This window comes from Rhipicephalus sanguineus, chromosome 3, assembly GCF_013339695.2.
Source record: "Rhipicephalus sanguineus isolate Rsan-2018 chromosome 3, BIME_Rsan_1.4, whole genome shotgun sequence".
NCBI lineage: Eukaryota > Metazoa > Arthropoda > Arachnida > Ixodida > Ixodidae > Rhipicephalus > Rhipicephalus sanguineus.
Genome location: NC_051178.1, coordinates 175,493,995 through 175,512,010, shown reverse-complemented (window position 1 = coordinate 175,512,010; position 18,016 = coordinate 175,493,995). Strand labels below are relative to the sequence as shown.

The 18,016-nt window shown below is 47.7% G+C and overlaps 1 protein-coding gene across 1 annotated transcript; it reads left to right on the top strand.

Annotated features, from left to right (window-relative positions):
* The first annotated feature begins 3,658 nt into the window (after positions 1-3,658).
* Positions 3,659-16,083, top strand: LOC119386113 (uncharacterized). The gene is made up of 4 exons (XM_049414222.1): positions 3,659-3,923; positions 9,602-9,763; positions 13,054-13,608; positions 15,895-16,083. Exons 1-4 carry the CDS (start codon positions 3,771-3,773, stop codon positions 16,081-16,083), a joined length of 1,059 nt encoding a protein of 352 aa, XP_049270179.1. The 5' UTR covers positions 3,659-3,770.
* The last annotated feature ends 1,933 nt before the right edge of the window (positions 16,084-18,016 follow it).

The window sequence follows — 18,016 nt, the reverse complement described above, 5'->3', positions numbered from 1 at the left end:
CTCGTTACAAAGACGGACGGTTCTTTGTGGACTACCGACGGCTCAACAAGATCACTCGCAAGGATGTTTATCCACTGCCGCGAAATGACGACGCGATTGACAATCTCCAAGGCGCAGAATTCTTTTCATCTACCGATTTGTGCTCGGGGTACTGGCAAGTACCCATGGCTGATGACACTCGACCGAAGACAGCCTTTGTCACGCCCAACGGCTTGTACGAGTTCAACGTCATGCCGTTTGGCCTGTGTAACGTGCCCGCGACCTTCGCGCGCATGATGAACACCGTTCTGCGTAACTTGAAATGGCACACGTGCTTGTGTTACCTGGACAACGTCGTCGTTTTTTCTCCGGACTTCTCCACGCATCTCCAGCGTCTGCAGCATGTTTTGACGCGTTTGAGCAACGCCGGCCTCAATCTGAATCTGAAGAAGTCCCGATTTGCAGCGCGGCAGCTGACAATCCTACGTTACGTCGTGTCCAAGGACGGAATCCTTCCCGATCCGACCAAGCTTCGGGCCGTGGCCGAATTTCCCAAACCTATGTCTGTCAAAGAACTGCGCAGTTTCGTAGGGCTGTGCTCATGCTTTCGACGCTTCATACGTAACTTTGCCACCATCATATCGCCGTTGACCAAGCTCCTTCTAAGTAACGGGCCCCTAAATTCGTGGTCTTCCGAGTGCGACGACGCGTTCGCAAAGCTCCGTCGTTTGTTGACGTCTCCTCCTATACCGCGCCACTACGACCCTACGGCCCCAATGGAGGTACACACGGACGCTAGCGGTGTAGGCCTCGGCGCTGTTCTTGCGCAGTGCAAACCAGGGTTCCCCGAATATGTCGTGGCATACGCAAGTCGTGCGCTTGCTAGAGCCGAGACCAATTCACCGTCACGAAAAAAGAATGCCTGGCGATCATCTGGGTCCTTACAATGTTTCGACCTTATTTGTATGGTCGCCCATTTGATGTCGTCACCGACCATCATGCACCATGCTGGCTGTCGTCATTGAAGGATGCCTCAGGCCATCTCGCCCGCTGGGCACTTCGCCTGCAAGACTACGACATCCGCGTGCTGAACCGCAACGGACGCCAGCATGCTGACGCCGACGCGCTCTCGCGCTCCCCCTTGCCTGACGACAATGCCCACTGCTCAGTATCTAATATTGCTGTTTCTGCCATCGACGTTCACATCATCGCTACCGAACAAGCGCAAGGATAAATTGATCGCCTCGCTGACAGACATGCTCACTGATCCGTCGGCAACACCAACCACTCGCACGTTGCGTCGTCAAGACCACCATTTCGCCCTTCGTGACGACCTACTCCATCGACGCAATTACAACGCCGACGGCCGCCAGTGGCTACTTGTGATAATCCGCAGTCTGCGTTCTGAAATGTGCGAGTCCTTCCACTTTGATCCGCAATGCGCGCACTCTAGGGTATCCAAAAATATTGCAGTGGCTTAGCTCGGCTATGCCAGGATATACGTAGCGTTAGCAAAGGTTCAGCTGATTATTCTTAGCTTTTCGTGTCTCCGCAGCAAGTTTAGTCTTATTCTGTTCATTCTTCCTACTCTCAACCGCTAATTGCCAGGCAACTACTTCGGGATCCGATGAGTTAAGCTTCTCCGCTTTTCTGTGCCGTTGAGCAGCATTTGCGTTCTCCTTCTCCATGGCTATACCACACTGGTAAACGCCAGTCAGAGGCGCTATCAAGCGGCTCCAGCGCAGTGTCAGACGGCGACTGCACAGCAAAGGCGAAGAGCTGCGCGCGCGCCGGCGCCAGTGCGTCGGCCACGGCTACGACGTCACTGTCTCAGGAATGCGCAGACCGGCGGCGGCGAGTCGTGCGCAGCGGTGGCGAGTGCGCGAGAGGTGTCGGCTCCGGTGCGCCAGATGCGTGACATCACTGATCCTCGCGCATGCGCAGCACGGCTCTTGAGGAGGCGCGCGAAACTGGCTCGGCTAGGCCAGTGTAGCTAATGCTACAAAACTTACCACCACATTCGACAAAGATACTTCTGGCGAGGGATGTACCGCTACGTGCAGAAGTTCGTTAGCTCCTGCTTCGATTTCCAACGCCGAAAACCTTCAACGCACGTGTCACCAGCCGGTCTACAACCATTACCTTGCCCTAACCATACGTTTGGGCTGCGTGGGCATCGATTTGTATGGACCACTTCGTCTGACGTCGGCTCGTAACCGCTGGACCATCGTCGATGTTGACCATCTAACGCGATACGCCGAAAGCGCCGCCCTCCCAGCGGCTACAGCGAGCGATGTTGCCTCCTTCCTGTTACACCTATTCATACTGCGTCACGGTCCAACCCAGGAGCTCCTCAGCGATCGAGGCCGTGTCTTCTTGTCGGAAGTCATCGAAGCCATTCTCAAATAATGCCATGCTGTTCACCGCAAAAGTACTGCTTACCATCAGCAGACGAATGGCCTAACCGAACGTTTTAACCGCACGCTCGGCGACATGCTCTCAATGTAAGTCGCCACCGACCACACATATTGGGATGCCATTCTGCCCTTCGTCACCTACGCTTACAATACCGCCCCTCAGAGCACTACTGGTTTTTCACCCTTCTTCCTATTGTATGGAAGGCACCCGTCGCACACCATTGACACGATACTTCCATACAAGCCGGATCCATCTGAGTGTGCGCCTATTTCTGACACAGCCAGGCTTGCTGAAGAGTGTCACGAGCTTGCCAAGACATTTACGACGCATGAACAAGAGCGGCAGAAGAGCATTCGCGGTGGCACCACCACTTCTGAGTCCACGTTCCTCCCTGGAGCGGTCGTATGGCTCTCGGTCCCTACCACTGCAACTGGCCTCTCTTCAAAACTACTGCCGAAATACGAAGGCCCCTAACGCGTCGTCGAGCGCACATCCCCGGTCAACTACCTGATCGAACCCAACGGACCATCTTCGGACATGCGCCATCGAGGGCGCGGCATTGTCAACGTGGAGCGCCTCGAGGCCTACGATGACCCGCTCATAGTGGCAAGCTGTTAGGTCGCCAGGCGGCTCCCTTTCCGTACCCGGTGTAAATGTAGCGAAGCTTTGTAACTGATTAATGGGTTGCGCTTTCAGCGCCTTCTAGTGGGTCGTCCTCTTTGGCTTCTCCTGCAAGGACGGCGCTCCAGCTTAGAGCCCGTGCTTTTGTCTTCACTGTCGCCAGAGCGCATTGTCGCTAAGTGCCGTCCTATAAACACCTAACAAAACTTACACAAAGTCGATTGACCAAACGTACCTCATATTTAAATCATTTGTTTTTATGTAGTGCGCTGTGCGTAGTGTAGTTATTGCATCGTGCCTGATTCTATGGGACGCTTCGTTTGTGCCGAGTAGCGGATCAATGGCACAGTAGAAGATCACGATCATCATCCTGCCGTGTCACCTTCTTTGAAAGGTGCGCCAGAAGGGGTGACGCCGGCGGCGGAGCGCAAGTGACATCCATCAAGCGCTCCCCGCCCACGCACTGGCATCAAGGCCAAATGTTGAACACCGACGCTTCGACGGGTGCGCCGGCGAAGGGAGTCCGTGTCAGAAGGGCATTGAAAAGGCTCTTCGACGACGGTATCAGTGCTAGCGTGAGCAATGGACCTGCGCCCAAGATCCGCAGAAATGATGCTGCTCATGGTCGTGGCGCAGCTGACACAGGCGACTTGCAGTCCTCCGAGGAGTCGCTAGCGGTGCTGCGCGAAGTTTTCGCCTTGTTCGACAAGGACGGCAATGGCGAGATAAGCCCCGATGAGCTGGGCGTCGTTATGCGTGCCTGCGGCCAGAACCCGACGCAGGCCGAGATCGAGGAGATGATTGCCAAGGCGGACACCGATGGCAACGGCACCATCAGCTTCCCCGAGTTCGTCGCTATGATGAGGGAGCCGCCCACCGAAGAAACGATCCGTCAAGCGTTCATGGTGAGCACACCTTGGTTTATCGCCTTTCTTTCCGGTGCGAATTATTGCTTGGATTTTATCAAGCAATCAGTTCGCCAAACGTAGGAGCACCGTAAAAAAGTAGTATTGTGACGCTTCCCAGACATGCCTAAGTCCCAACAATCATGGGACGCTTGTCATGATCCGGTGGGCGGGCGCTTGTCTCAATGAAAGCAACGTCAAGCCGCCACTTAAAAGTAAAAGCCATTCCATTTCACTTCTATGACCATGAATACGCGTCCGTAGCGATGGTGTCTGCCCTGCCAAAACTAAAGGCCCATGAAGCGATTCGGCGACACGGATATTTATTATAATACACGTTACATTTACTCCTGTGTCTATTGAGATTACGTCGTGGCGTGAAATCAACGTGCCGAGGTGGAACCGCTGTCTCGTCGACGCCACTTTGCCCACCTTATCTTATTTATGAAACACAGTTAGGTGGGCAAAGCGGCTGGTTAAGTAACGTTAGGCGGGTTAAACCATTCCACCTTTCACGATAGCTTCTTTTTACGGCCCCATGCAGTACTCCCAAATCGTGACCACGGTAAAAAACGCATAAATTACCGCTCATCTTTTTAGGCGAGATCATATATGCGCCGTACAATAAATTAATATGAAAATCTACGATCATGCAGGGTGTTTCATCTAAGAAACACCAAGTAATAAAAAATTAAACGTAGGCGCTACGTGTCTCCAATTAGCGCAGTATTCTTCTGAGCCATACAGAGCGCCCCAGAATATTTCTTTTTCAATCCGCCAAGCTCGGCAATTAACAAAGATTGCTTAAAGAACAAGATTGATTAAAAATAATAAAGAACAAGATTGCTTAAAGAATCCGCCCAGCTTGGCGGATTGTAAAAAATATTCGGAAGTGCTCTATATGCCAACACTGCGCTAATTGGAGACGCGTAGCGCCTATGTTTAATTTTCGAATACTTAGTGCTTCTTAACTGAAACACCCTGTATACAAGCTGACCTAGCTATCTGAAGCCACAGTTGAAAAATATACTGATGCATTGTATGACGAACCGATCAAATGAATCTTGCTGATTACGCTAGCTTTTGTATCCTGCCTAATTACTTAATTCGCAAACATATTGTCACAAGGTAGCAGTGGGCCAGTGGCACAAGGGAGTAGTGGGGCCCACTCTGGAAGAGGGACAACGACGAAGTGCTGAAGGGACAGGCTCCGGTCCGCCATTGTCTCAGCGTCTATTTCTGCTTGTATATATTTGTAAATATACGTTTTCTCGTGACAATATAAACACCTCAGGAGGCAACAAAGCTGGGCACGAAGTTCCAATGAGAAAGTCATAGATTGGCTTGCAAAATACCCGATTAGACAGATTCTAACTCTCTATCAATTAAATATGTGTTTTTCTGCCTACTACATATACCCATGAAATACCAATAAATACCACGTGTCATGCCCGTTTGCGTGACTATATATGCGCGCCGTGATTGCAGTGCTCCGTAACGTTCCGCGTGAAAACAAACATAGCATTTGGCCGGGTGTGCTACCGCTTCAAAGGCGACAGGGCAGTGACGTTACTGGTGGCTGTGCGATGATGCGCCTGTTGCTGGCGGGAGCACGAGCGATAACCGCTGCGTTTGCTTATCACAGTTATGAACCGCCGCGAGAGAAGCATATCGTTTGTATGCGGAACGTTAGGAAGCACTGCAATGACGGCGCGCAAGCGGGCATGTCATGTGGTATCTTTTAGATGCGAAGCATCTCTTGCTCGGGAGTATGTCCCGCGGCGTGGGCGTCTGCGCTCAGACTACGCATGCGCAACTCTCCTCCTTCCCTCTCTCCAACAGCTGCGCGTTGCTCTCTCCACTTCTCTCCCAGCACCTGCTTGCACTTCTCCTGCGTTCTCGCTTCTGCTCTCGCAGCGCATGCGCTACTCTCCTCCTCTAGTCTCCTCTCCTTGAAGCGAGTAGAGCGCTGCGCGCGTTGTCCAGCGCTGGCTTCGGTTGACTCCTCTGAAGTGTGGGCTCGACATGCCGAAATTCTCTCCTGCGCAACGCTGCGGTGAGCACCAGCGCATGCGCGTCCCCACCCCCTCTCTCTCCTCTCCTACGCTGCCCCCCTCTCGCGCGCCTGTCGACCGCGTTCCCCGTTCGCCCTGTGAGAATTCACGGCCAGATTAGAAGGAAGACACGACGCGCGTAGAGTTCCTCTTCGCGTTCTACAACGCGAGGTCGGTAGCATGCCCGAGGTCGGTAGCATGCCCAACGAACGCCAACGGAACGCGATCGTGCAAGTGCTCCGGCTTCGCATCGCCTCATGGTCCCCTTTAGCGGGAGATGGTCTAATTTTTTTGTATTTCGCGAGCACCTGCAGTAAGCAGAAAATACTAGTACTCAATGTGTGGCGTTTTTTTTTTCTAACAGAGCCAAATGCACTTTAACTGAAACTGAGAAAAACGCACTTTTTTCTTACTGCCAATGTGGTCGGGCCTGCTCCTACAATTTTTTGCCGGCGTGTTCCTGTTCCCCAAATAAGTCATATCTGTCTTGCGGCTAAAATCTATATAGCCCACTATCGTCGGTATTCAGGAGTAAACTTTGTATTTGGCTCTTATAGATTGGAACATTTCATTTGGGCTTGAATTAGCTCATAAAAGCAGTCTAAAACAATTCGAATGTACGGTATAGCAATATTTTGTCGATAAAATTATCATCCTTGTGTTTTGTCGGTGCCGTCCTCCGTCGTATACGGGTAATGGCGACGACTAGACTTGAAGAGCAAGTGGTCCTTCCTGGCAAAAGGCGCACTATCCTGGATTGTCGGCAGCGTTTTCTTGTTGTTGGCATCTATTGAAGGCCTTGAAAAGTGCTCCAGCTCTTCTTCTTCGGAGCTCGTTTTATGCCGTGCCGTTTCGGATAACTTCTTCTTCAAGGAATAGATCGGTGCCCAATATCTTCATTTCATATATCTTTTAATTCAATATATCGTCTTCGAGCGAAAGGAGGACATGATACTGCAGCGCTAAATTTGAAAATAAACGCTAAGAGGCAAAACGAAGTAGGAAAGTCGGCCTCTTACTCTATATTCGAGTTTTGCCCTACAACATCATGTCCATCAGTAAGTGCCAAATCGTCCTAGAAAAACTAATGTGGAACGTAAACACGATAGCAAAGCAACGAGGACACAAATTAAACAGATTGAATGAGACCATGCTGGTTGTTTTGGTCACGATTGTTGACGCAGCACTGGTTTAATGAATGCGGCTCACTTTGAATGAAACAGATGCAGCATTTGGCTCATTTTTTATTAGACACTGCCTTTTTGAGTTCACGTTACAATCAGGAATGGGCCCATTTTGATTCCAACTGTTTTAAAAGTTAAAGGCAGTTGGGCGCCCTTTACGCTCCCGTGAAATTTAGCCCAGTTTCGGTTTCTGCATCCGGCTCTTTTTGAAAAAAATTAGCGCCACATATATAGCAAGTTAAAAACTGTCTAATCCGACGTTTCGCAAATCGATCTACAATCTTTTCGTTGGAATGTTTTGCCCAGCGACATTGCTTCAAAAGTTAGTTCATTAATCTTACCTAACCAAGCAATTAAGCAGCACACAAAATAGCGAGACTTACTCTGTGCAGTAGTCAGCAGCGGGCTTTTTTTTTTTCGCGTCCTCATAGAGTGCGCCTGAACATTCTTAATCTCTGGCTGTAGAGTTAGCTGGGGCATCCTGGAAACAAGTGAAGCTAACTTACCATCATTTCAAATCTTGTTACAAGAAAACGCTTCCACCTAAAAGATTCCATACCACTACCACTTGCAATACGTATAGTAGTCAGTAATATAAGATGCAACATTGCAATTGCATATTGAATGTCACAGTGGCTAAACGCGGTATTTCATTCGCAAATGTTCTCATGACACTGAATGGTCAAACGAAAAGGTATCTCTGGCAATTCAACACGCCACATTCTTATCAGTAAATTGCAAGTAATCGTTGAATAAACTTGAATTCGGTGATCCACCTCATATTGCTCACGATAGTAGACATTAACATATTTTGTATCAGTGCACTGATTTAAAACTACGACAGCGCATATTCACTGCTAGTGTGTGCTTTTCTATTCTTTATGTGTACGTTTTCATTTACGTGATCATACTTCATATCTTGACTTCATACTTAAATTGTGCTCCATCTTTCCGCTGTAAAGATGTATTGATCTCATGTTTAAGTATCTGAAATTTTTTGCACAACTTGTGTGACTAGTTGTATTTCGAGCGGTGGTGCTATGTTTGTCCTGTTTTTCTGCTGTGTATGTATGATCATATCCGCTATGTAATACACCCGCACGAGGGCCCTTGGGATATTCTAAACAAATTAAATACCTTATGCAACTTAGAGAACTTATGGTCCCTTATAAATTCGCCTAAGACGATTCGAAAGCGAAAGCCAGCTGCTTTCTTTTTTTCCGAGTCAATGCACTGAGCCTCCCCCGCCTCCCTCCGAAAGCGTTCGGTACCTAACGTGCATTTGCACTGCCTTTAGGATCGGAGGTAATGCAAGCTTCCTGCACCTCACCTGGTTTTGCACTGCCTCCGTGATCGTCGCTCCTTTAACCAATCGACGATGTATTGCGATAACATCATAGTGGCGTCATGAAGATGACGTGGTAACGTAACAAATTTTCTGTTATCTGTGACATCATGATGACATCATATGCGACGTCATCACGTGATAATTTTTAGCCCTCATTTGTCTTGACGCCGACACCGCGGGACGACGGTCTACGCTGACGGTCAATTATCGCGTTTGATGAGACGTCGAAGACTTTCGCCTTAATAAACATACGTGCATACATTGTATTTTCTCAGGCTTTCGGCTGCGACATGACATAGTTTTCAATAGCCTGTATGGTTTGAATGTGTCGCTTAGAGGCCCGCCCAATAAACGGAATTTAGTGATGAAGAGTAATACCGGTTTTAGAAGAGGTTTCTTAGAGTCGCCAGGGGTCACTCTGATATCAACTTGTCGCGACAGTAGCACAAAACATATTTTATACTTCGATACCCTTATTGCATTACCGCCATTTTCAATAATGGGAAACTGGAAGTAATCTCGAAAGAATGTCTCCAATTGCTTGGTCTAACGTGAGCGGTGAATAACTGCAAAAAGCTGTCAAAGCAAGAAGTAGGCGTAGCGTTTTATCCACTGGTATTAACTCTATTCTTGATACATACGACCATGAAACAGCTGTGAAAGCAGGATGTTTATGCACGGATCAATCACGTACGGATTTTGTTCCAGGAAAATACAACCCTTTCGTACTACGGCCATGACCCCCTCAAAGAAATTTCGACTCTTATTTCTGACAGAAAAAAGATATAAGAAATATCACTTTCTGTTTGAAGTTTTAAATGTGGACGACAAGTAACTTATTGCCAACAGAAGTATATAAACAAACTGAATGAGTAAAACAGCGCGAAGAAAACCTGTTTAGAGATCATTTCAGAGTAGTTGCCATGAGCTAGAAATGTACTCGGCACTCCTCAACGTTGCGATTGTTCTTACAGATAAAAGTCTCGATTAAATGCTCTTAAATGCTCCAGTTAACAATCGTCGTGCACGTTTGTGTACACTGTGTAGGTGTGTCCACGTGCGATGTACATTTCACCTCAATTGCTCTCGCAGATGATTGACAAAGACGGGAAGGGCTTCATCACTGCCTCTGACCTGCGCTACGTGATAATGACCGACCTGGGCGAGCAAGTGACGGACGAAGAAATTGACGAAATGTTACGGGAAGCCGACATGGACGGAGACGGGCAAATTAGCTATCAAGAGTTCGTTGCAGTGATGTCGACATAAAAGCCGAAATAAATTTAATTCGTCCTTTTTATAAACCAATGACATCTACCAGGTCACTTGTGCACATCGCCGATTATTACACAGCTCTATTATATATTCTACTATTACTGATTCATCTCGAATTGAATTTTGAAGGCTGACGCTACAGTGGTCTTCGTTGTCTGAGCCTAAGATCAGTGTGTAGTCCTGATAAATGCGAATCATCTTCTTGCGAACCAAAGGACGAGGACGCTACAAAATTCAGTGTGCAGTGCGTGTAAAGACACTCTTCTACGAGGTAAAATCAAACAACCACGCCGAACAGACCGTATTTGGATTTCGTCTTGGCCAAGAATGCAGCGAGAATGGTCGCGGAACCAATCACGGTCTACCACAGCGACCGCAATGCGATCATCACTACCATTGCTCTAAAGTAATAATGAAACATACACCTACATCAGCATGTGAGGTGTTTGATACAGCTTCGCTGGACATTCACGTACGCAGTGCGGGATTGCGGCCAATTTTTACAGCGCAGCTATTATGGTCGCGGTCTGCCGTGTGTCGTAGATAGAAAAATATCATCATCATGAACCCACACTCGCTCTTTTAGTCCTCTTCTAACCCACCAATTTTTCCGGCGTCGGACGCAATAACTCCGATGGGCGAAAGACGAAAAAAATAGCGAAGCTCGCACTAAGCCGCGCAAGCCTTGAAACAGCGAAACTGGACGATTCTGAAGACTGATCTGATTGCTTTTAGGTTGTTTCTAGTGATGCAGGTTTTTTCTATGTTGTTTATACATCGTTTTTAGGCTTAAAATAGGTGATGCTAGGTTGTTTCTACGTTGATTTTCAGTGCAGAGAGGCTCGACACGACACGGATGTCCAAGCTGCAGAACGCTGAAACCAAGCGTTCGCACCACTCATAGATCTACGGGCACGTCGTCGTTGGCGTATGCCTTTTATCGCTTCGGGGCCTTCTCGCAGCCGCCGTTGCCTTCCCCCATCCCTGGTATTCTGTCCTTGTACGTACTCGGGGTCTTCGGCTCGCCGGCGTCGCTTCGCAGCCATTTGTTCGGCTAACTGTTGCCTTCTTCACTTTTAGTGGACCAGTGGAGAGCAGTGCGATTTAACCCATTTTATTGGCATATTGAAACGCATGTTGACTTAAGGACGCGTAGTGGGCCCTTCGCTGATTTGCAAAATAAAGAATTATGGCGTAGTGGGCACTTCGTAACTGTACTTCCAATAGGCATTCTAAGACAGTTTGAAACGGCTAATGTTACGAGCACAGACCTTTGTTTCCTTGCGGCACGGTTGAGGCATCCACCGAGGACCGAAGTGAGGCTAGCAATTGAGAAGGCGATGCGCACGGGCCCTAATTACGCTACGCGTTCTACTCTCCCGAAGGCTAAGGTCATGCATCCATCACGTTTTAACAGCGAATCTGTTTTTGATCGAGCCTTTCATATCTGGTATCCGTGGTAACGCTCGTGGGCATCATAAGCGGGTATGCGCCACAGACATTGGGTAAATCCCACTACTCACCACTGATCCACTAAAAATGAACGCAACAGTTGGCCTAACAAACGGGTATGTGCCACCGAAGTCTGTGCGGCCTATCAGAAAATTATCATCATACTTTTTTAAATAGTAACTCTAGAGAAAAATCTTCAAGATAAAAGTTGCAACGCTTGTTTAGAAACATCCCATTTTTTTATCTATGCTAAGGTAACTACCCTCCTTAATTGTTTTCCAGACTTTCATTTAAAAGCTTGCGATGTTTAAAAATTACCACATGACTGCCGCCTAACGCGTGGCTCTTTTAGTGCCCTCAAATGTAAGTTGAACGAATTATCATTGGCTGCTCCGCTCACGAACGTCGATTGAGCAGGCTATCGGTGACTGCGATGGACGCTAAATGATATTAGGGGCGTACCGTCTGAAAGAAAATAATCTACGAAAGAGCGGCCGCCGCGTGTGAGTGAATTTTTTATCTCGCTCCTTTGTCACCCTCGCCCCTTAAAATGTGTTTCTTCCTTGGTGCGCAAAGAAAAAAAAATGCCTACGTTACATCAAATGCTGCCTACGGTCTCATGTGGCATTTTCTCCGTGGATGCAGCTTTTTCGTTCAAGAACTTTTTTTTCTTGTTGAAACGGTACGCCCCCATCATTTAGCATCCATTGCAGTCACCGCTAGCCTACTCAATCGACCTTCGTCTAATCACCATAGCTTTAAATAGTAGTCGTCGTTGTCATCGTTCATAACGCTTGGCTTTTCGCTGGTATTTTTATTCTATTCAAGGAAAAATCAGTGCTACACTCTTCACCAATATTTCAACGCTATCTGTGTCCGCAGAGGGCCCGGGTCCCTGCCGAGGGTTCCCGCCTCCTGGTCCCGTCCTGGGTGGAGCCACCTGCTTGTTGGGGAGCCCTAGGCCTTCCTTCATCATTTTCCTCAGTACTATTAAATAAACTTCTTGTCACTGTAATCTGTGTTCGCAGGAACTCAGGGCGAAATGTAGAAGAAGACTATCTGCGATACCATGAATGTGGCTGTTGGTCATTGGTTGGTAACAACTATATTGATATTCCGACAGAGCTTCGGCCGACCGGGCCTTAGGTCTCCCACGTGGGGAAGTGGAGGCCTTGCCTCACCGCCGCCATAATTATAAGTATCAAACTGTACACGGTATCGACTGCCATAGAGACGCTTTCCTGCCTGTCCAAAACTAAAATATCCGCTTAAAGGAGAAGCAGTGTAATAAGAAAGTGTTAAGAAGGTGACTAAATCCTCAAGGCCATGCCGCTGCTTTTGGCAGCCGCAGTGGATGAAAAGTGCAGTCTTCGAGACCGGTATTTTTATTGCGAGGGAGCTGTAATAGTGGATTGTGATATGCGTGCCATCTGTACGTGAGAACGTGACATTTTGACAGAACCGGGCGAAACGCGCTAACTGCATATATCGAGAGGAACACACCAAACTTGGCATCGAATTCATCAATATGAAACACAGTACTATTTGGTTAGTACTTTTCTCACTAAGATGACATACGATACTATCTTTCGTGGTGGGAGCAGGCTGTTGATAATCTGTGCTAGCTCCCTACCTGTTTCTTACCTACTTCGACTAAGCCGAATGACCGAAAAAAAATCTAATATTTAAGGCCTTACTGATCACGTAATTAGTATATTCATGTATCGTGCCGGATTCCTGATTTATCCCATGTAGTGGATCAGTGGAACAGCAAAAGATCGTGATCATCATCCTGGCGTGTCGCCTTTTTCGAAAAGAGTGCCAGATGCGTTGGCGGTGGCGGCGGAGCGCAAGGCACGGCAATGAAGTGCTCCCCACCAACGCACTCGCCTCAAGGAGGCGAAAAAGCGACCACGGCTACTTCGACAGTACCGTCGGCGTCGCAAACCGCTGCTCAAAGTGCACTTAAAGCGCGCGTCAGCGTTCCGGATGCCGGCGGTGTCGGTGACGGCGGCCGCACGAGCAGTGGCCCCCGGAACAAGAGCAGCAAAGGATACACTACTCCAGGCGGCGGCGTTGGCCGAGCAGCCACTGGCTCGGGAGGGTCGCAGATCTCCGAGGAGGCGATCGTGGAGCTCCGCGAGCTTTTCGCGCTGTTCGACAGGGACGGCGATGGGGAGATCAGCACCGAGGATCTGGCCATCATGACGCGCGCCTTCGGCCAGAACGCGACCGAGGTCGAGCTCAAGAACATGATCGCCCATGTGGACACGGATGGCAGCGGCACCGTCGACTTCCCCGAGTTCGTCGCCAAGGTGAGAGCGGACACGCTCACTACGCTCACCGAAGAAGAGACCCGTAAACTGTTCAAGGTGAGAATGCTTTCCCTTAGGTTTACCTCCTTTTACTCGTGTTGGAATCATTGCTGTGTTGTAGTAAAATAATCAATGGGTGATGCACGCAAGGCCTTTCAGAACGGAAGACCTCCGTAACAACAGTCGGTGACGCCTACCAGACGTTATTCAATCGCACCAAGCACGGGCACAAGTGATCGTTGTGGCCATGATACAGGGCGCGTGGTCAAACCAGGCCACTGCGACTTAATGACAAACGTCAGTGCTCTGAGCTCTATCACCCAAATAGACTCCCGCTAAGAGGTAGCTACCTTGCACAAACCATAAACACATGGAGAGATTCGGAAGTACCCCTGTATACCATTAAAGATTATCATAGCCCCCGTGTATACCATAAAGATTACCTACAATGTGTTCACCCACAGTTCGGCGGCATATTTCTACATGTTGCCTATCTGATTTCCATGTATCATGTGGATCTTACTAGAACTTACTTTGCAATAATGCCAACTTGTGCCGAGATGACTTTATAATTGCTGAATGTCACTATTAAATCTGAATATAATTTCTTTCTTCATTCTTAACTGAAATCCATTAGAACTCTCGGCGACACTATATCACAAACCTAAATTTCCGGCTTCGTCGCAATTACTGCATTAGCGCTGCTGGTCGATAACGGCGAATGGGTATGTGTGAGAATTTAGCAAGATTTTCGCCTAACGTGAGCCATGAAGGATACCGAAAGTCTGAAAAACCAGGAAGGTGAGCCCGAGTTCTCCCTCTTTCGCTCCAATGCTTTTCTTTATTCGTATGAGCCTAAAGCAATTATGACAATTAGATGGCTGAGTAAACATGAATGGATCTTGCGTGGTTTCTTAGAGCACTTACGGGCCTTAGTATGGTCTGACACAGTAAATACCACCATTGTAATCCAAATGTGCACGGACACACCGTGGCGAATCGACGTCGCTATTGCTAGCTGGGAGGCGAACATGAACTCTTCAAGAATAAACGCCAGGCCTGCACGCAGCACGTAGCACAGTCACACCGAAAGCTGGAAAAGCGGCCTTTCTAAAGCCCGGGCGCTCTGAACTCTCTCGGGACAACTAATACAAGTACACATGTAAGGTATCTACTGCGCCATAAATAATTTTTTTGTGAAGTAGGGAAGCACCCCCTAAGCCATTATTCGTCTTTCTGCGATAAGCGAGGTACCCGATACACATCTGTGAGGTGCGATGTGCACTTTGTTCATGCTGCATGTGACTGATGACGATGAAGAATTATGGCAGAGCACTTTGTAGTGCGTGGGAAGCTTTAAAACACACACTCGTTGCGCAATTAGCATTGTGTGACGCCTGGTTGTTATTTTACTCTTCTGCCACACTTTATTGCATATGTTAACACGATTCCTTGCCCGAAATGACGTCTGTGTAGGGTCTTTTTGTAAAGGAGTTTTAAGAACCAGCGTGGCTCTGTGGTAGAATACTCGACTGCCACGCAGAGGGTCCGGCTTCAAAGCCCATTCGATCCTGGAGATTTCTTTCTGATATTTCAGTTTTCTTCATTTCGCGCGATAGTGGTTACAGACACCGGCGGCTGCGGCGTACAAATACGGCACTGCTGTTGAGGTCTCATAACAGCTTTCGCTGTAAAAAATACAAAGATTACAAGCTGTAGTCATAGCACTGTCAACATAAAATTTCACTCCTATTGCGTAATATAGAAAATAAATAAATCTCTAAAATGAATACGAGGCGCTCTCTCTGATGGCTGAAGTTAGGATGAAAAGTAATGTATTACCATGAACAAGTCATCAACTTGCAAAAGTATCATGGGAAACAGACTTTGAAATGCATGCATTGAAAATATTTCAGAGTACTCTTCGCGAGATAATCTGTACTCGGGTTGCAGTGTCTCGTCCCCAGCGGCCTCTCGATATTTCTTGTAGGCACCCGCTTAGACTATTTCGTGCTCCAGCAATCAGTCATCCTGTCTGTTCGTGAATGACTCGCCACGGCGGTCTAGTGGTTATGGTGCTCGGAAACTGACCCAAAGCTGTCCGGAAGCCGCATTTCCGATGGAGGCGAAAATGCTTGTTGTACTTAGATTCAGGTGCACGTATACGTGAAAGAACTCCAGGTGCTCGATCGAAATTGCCGGAACTCTCCACTACGGCGCCCCTCATAATCATATCGTGGTTTTGGGACGTTAAACCCCAACAATTATTTTTATGTGTTTGTGCATGTGGTATATCTGTCAGCCTGTGCACTATGTCTGCTTCATTCTCGATTGCTTGTCCAGCTCTTCGACAGAGACAGAAACGGCTTCATCACTGCGGATGAGTTGCGCCACTTCATGGCCGCCTTGGGCGAGCAACTGACGGACGAGCAAGTCGACGAAATGATACGGGAAGCCGACATGGACGGAGACGTACAAATTAGCTACGACGAGTTTTCTGCGCTAGTAACGTCGGCGCAAAAATCGAAATGAATATGTTGCACTCACCTTTTCTGGAAACCATTGACATTTATAACACATTAGTTGCGCACATTGTTAATTACTACAGAGCTGTATTATATAGTTTGCTGTTATTGTTTCGAACTGAATTTTGAACGCTGATGCTACAATGGTCTTCGTTGTCCGGGCCTAAGATCAGTGTGTACACCTGTTAAATGCGAATCATTCCGCAGGGAACCAAAGGCTCTTTGACCATTTCTATCTATGTATCTAGCCGCTAAGTCTTGGCGCTCTCATGGTCGTGTCTTACTAAAGGGAAAACCGTTTTTAAGAGTGGAGCTATTTAAGCTTTTCGTTGCGCCGGGTAGTGTGAACAGAATTATCATCGTCATCAACCGCTACGCTCTCACTTCGTCCTCTTTAACTTCTGCTTCGCTCCCACAACACGTGAGCCGATTTGTCCGGCATGAAATACAATACCTATGATGGGCTAGTCGGTTACGTGACTAAAAATCAAGCAACATCACGTAGCGACTAGTCGTGTGTCTAAAATCACGTGACATCACCTAACAACAACTCACGGAAAAGTTGACAATTGGGCGAGTTGGTGATAGTTCATGTTTACGTGGGAAGCAGCGCAATTTTGACAAGGCTCGAAAAGGAACGAAGAAAGACAGGACGACCGCTGCACTCGCAACTAGTTTATTTCGAAGAAAACATAGTTAATATACATACATGCAGGTGTACCACGTGTGGCCATGACTTACATAATACAACGGTTTTTTCAATGATTTTCCAAAAAAGACACTTCGCTATCACTCAGAACTACGGATGGCTGGCTGATGCAGTCATTTTTTCTTTTTGTGATATGGAAAGCCTCGATTACCTCCCTGGTTAGCTGATCCTTGTGATTGGAAAGTATTGTCGTTTCAGAGAACAGCGGGTTGCAACCACAATCCAAGCAATGCCGTCTAATGTGAGAATATGCATTATTGTTAGTGATCTCTTGTGTTCAGACAGCCTTGTGTTAACGCACCGGCCAGTCTGACCGATGTACATCTTTCTACATGACATAGGCAAAACAATAAACTACTGCAGTCTTACACTCTACAAAAGGTGAAGCATGTTTAATGTTGCACTGACAACGATCCTTTTTTGTCGACAATTTTCTATCTAGCTTGGCACATATTTTTCCGAGTTTGTTTGGCGCAGAAAACACGACATTTAAGCCGTACCTGCTGCCAACCTTCTTTAGATTGTGTGCTATTTTGTGCGCGTAGGGTATCGAGACGCATTTTTTCTTATTTTCTTCAGGATCCCTGTCTTTTTTTGGCTGCGTTACACACAGGCCTGTGCGCACATTTCGAACTAACTTCTGCGCTGATCTACGCAGAACATGCTCCTCGTAACCAGAACTTGTCAATCTGTCAACCTGTTTTCTGAAACTTTCATTAATTTTTTCCGGACATGACTTGGCCAAAGCCGCGCGCAGGCACGAGTAGGCTATGCCGTTTTTTACTGTTTTTGAGTGCCCAGAAGAATAGTTGAGCAGGGGCTTTTCTGATCTAGGACTGTATGACCAGCATACATGGTCCGGCCTGCGTGCTAACGCCAAATCTAAAAACTGAAGTTGCCCGCCGCTTGGCACTTCCCAAGTAAATTCTAGCCCCCTGCTGCATTCCTTGAACACTTTTAAGATATCTATTACCGCTCTGTCAAGCACACTGTGTTCTACAAAAACCAAATAGTCATCAACATAACGAAATATTTTCATTGCAAGGCCATTTAGGTTGGCTTCAATTTTTTTGTTAGCACGCAGGCCGGACCATGTATGCTGGTCATACAGTCCTAGATCAGAAAAGCCCCTGCTCAACTATTCTTCTGGGCACTCAAAAACAGTAAAAAACGGCATAGCCTACTCGTGCCTGCGCGCGGCTTTGGCCAAGTCATGTCCGGAAAAAATTAA

Excerpts from the sequence above, each read along its gene's own strand:
- LOC119386113 (XM_049414222.1), top strand. The coding sequence starts at position 3,771 with ATGCGTGCCTGCGGCCAGAACCCGACGCAGGCCGAGATCGAGGAGATG. Across the intron at positions 9,764-13,053 it reads GCTATCAAGAGTTCGTTGCA|AGTGCCAGATGCGTTGGCGG; the intron begins GTGATGTCGACA and ends TTTTTCGAAAAG. Across the intron at positions 13,609-15,894 it reads AGACCCGTAAACTGTTCAAG|CTCTTCGACAGAGACAGAAA; the intron begins GTGAGAATGCTT and ends TTGCTTGTCCAG.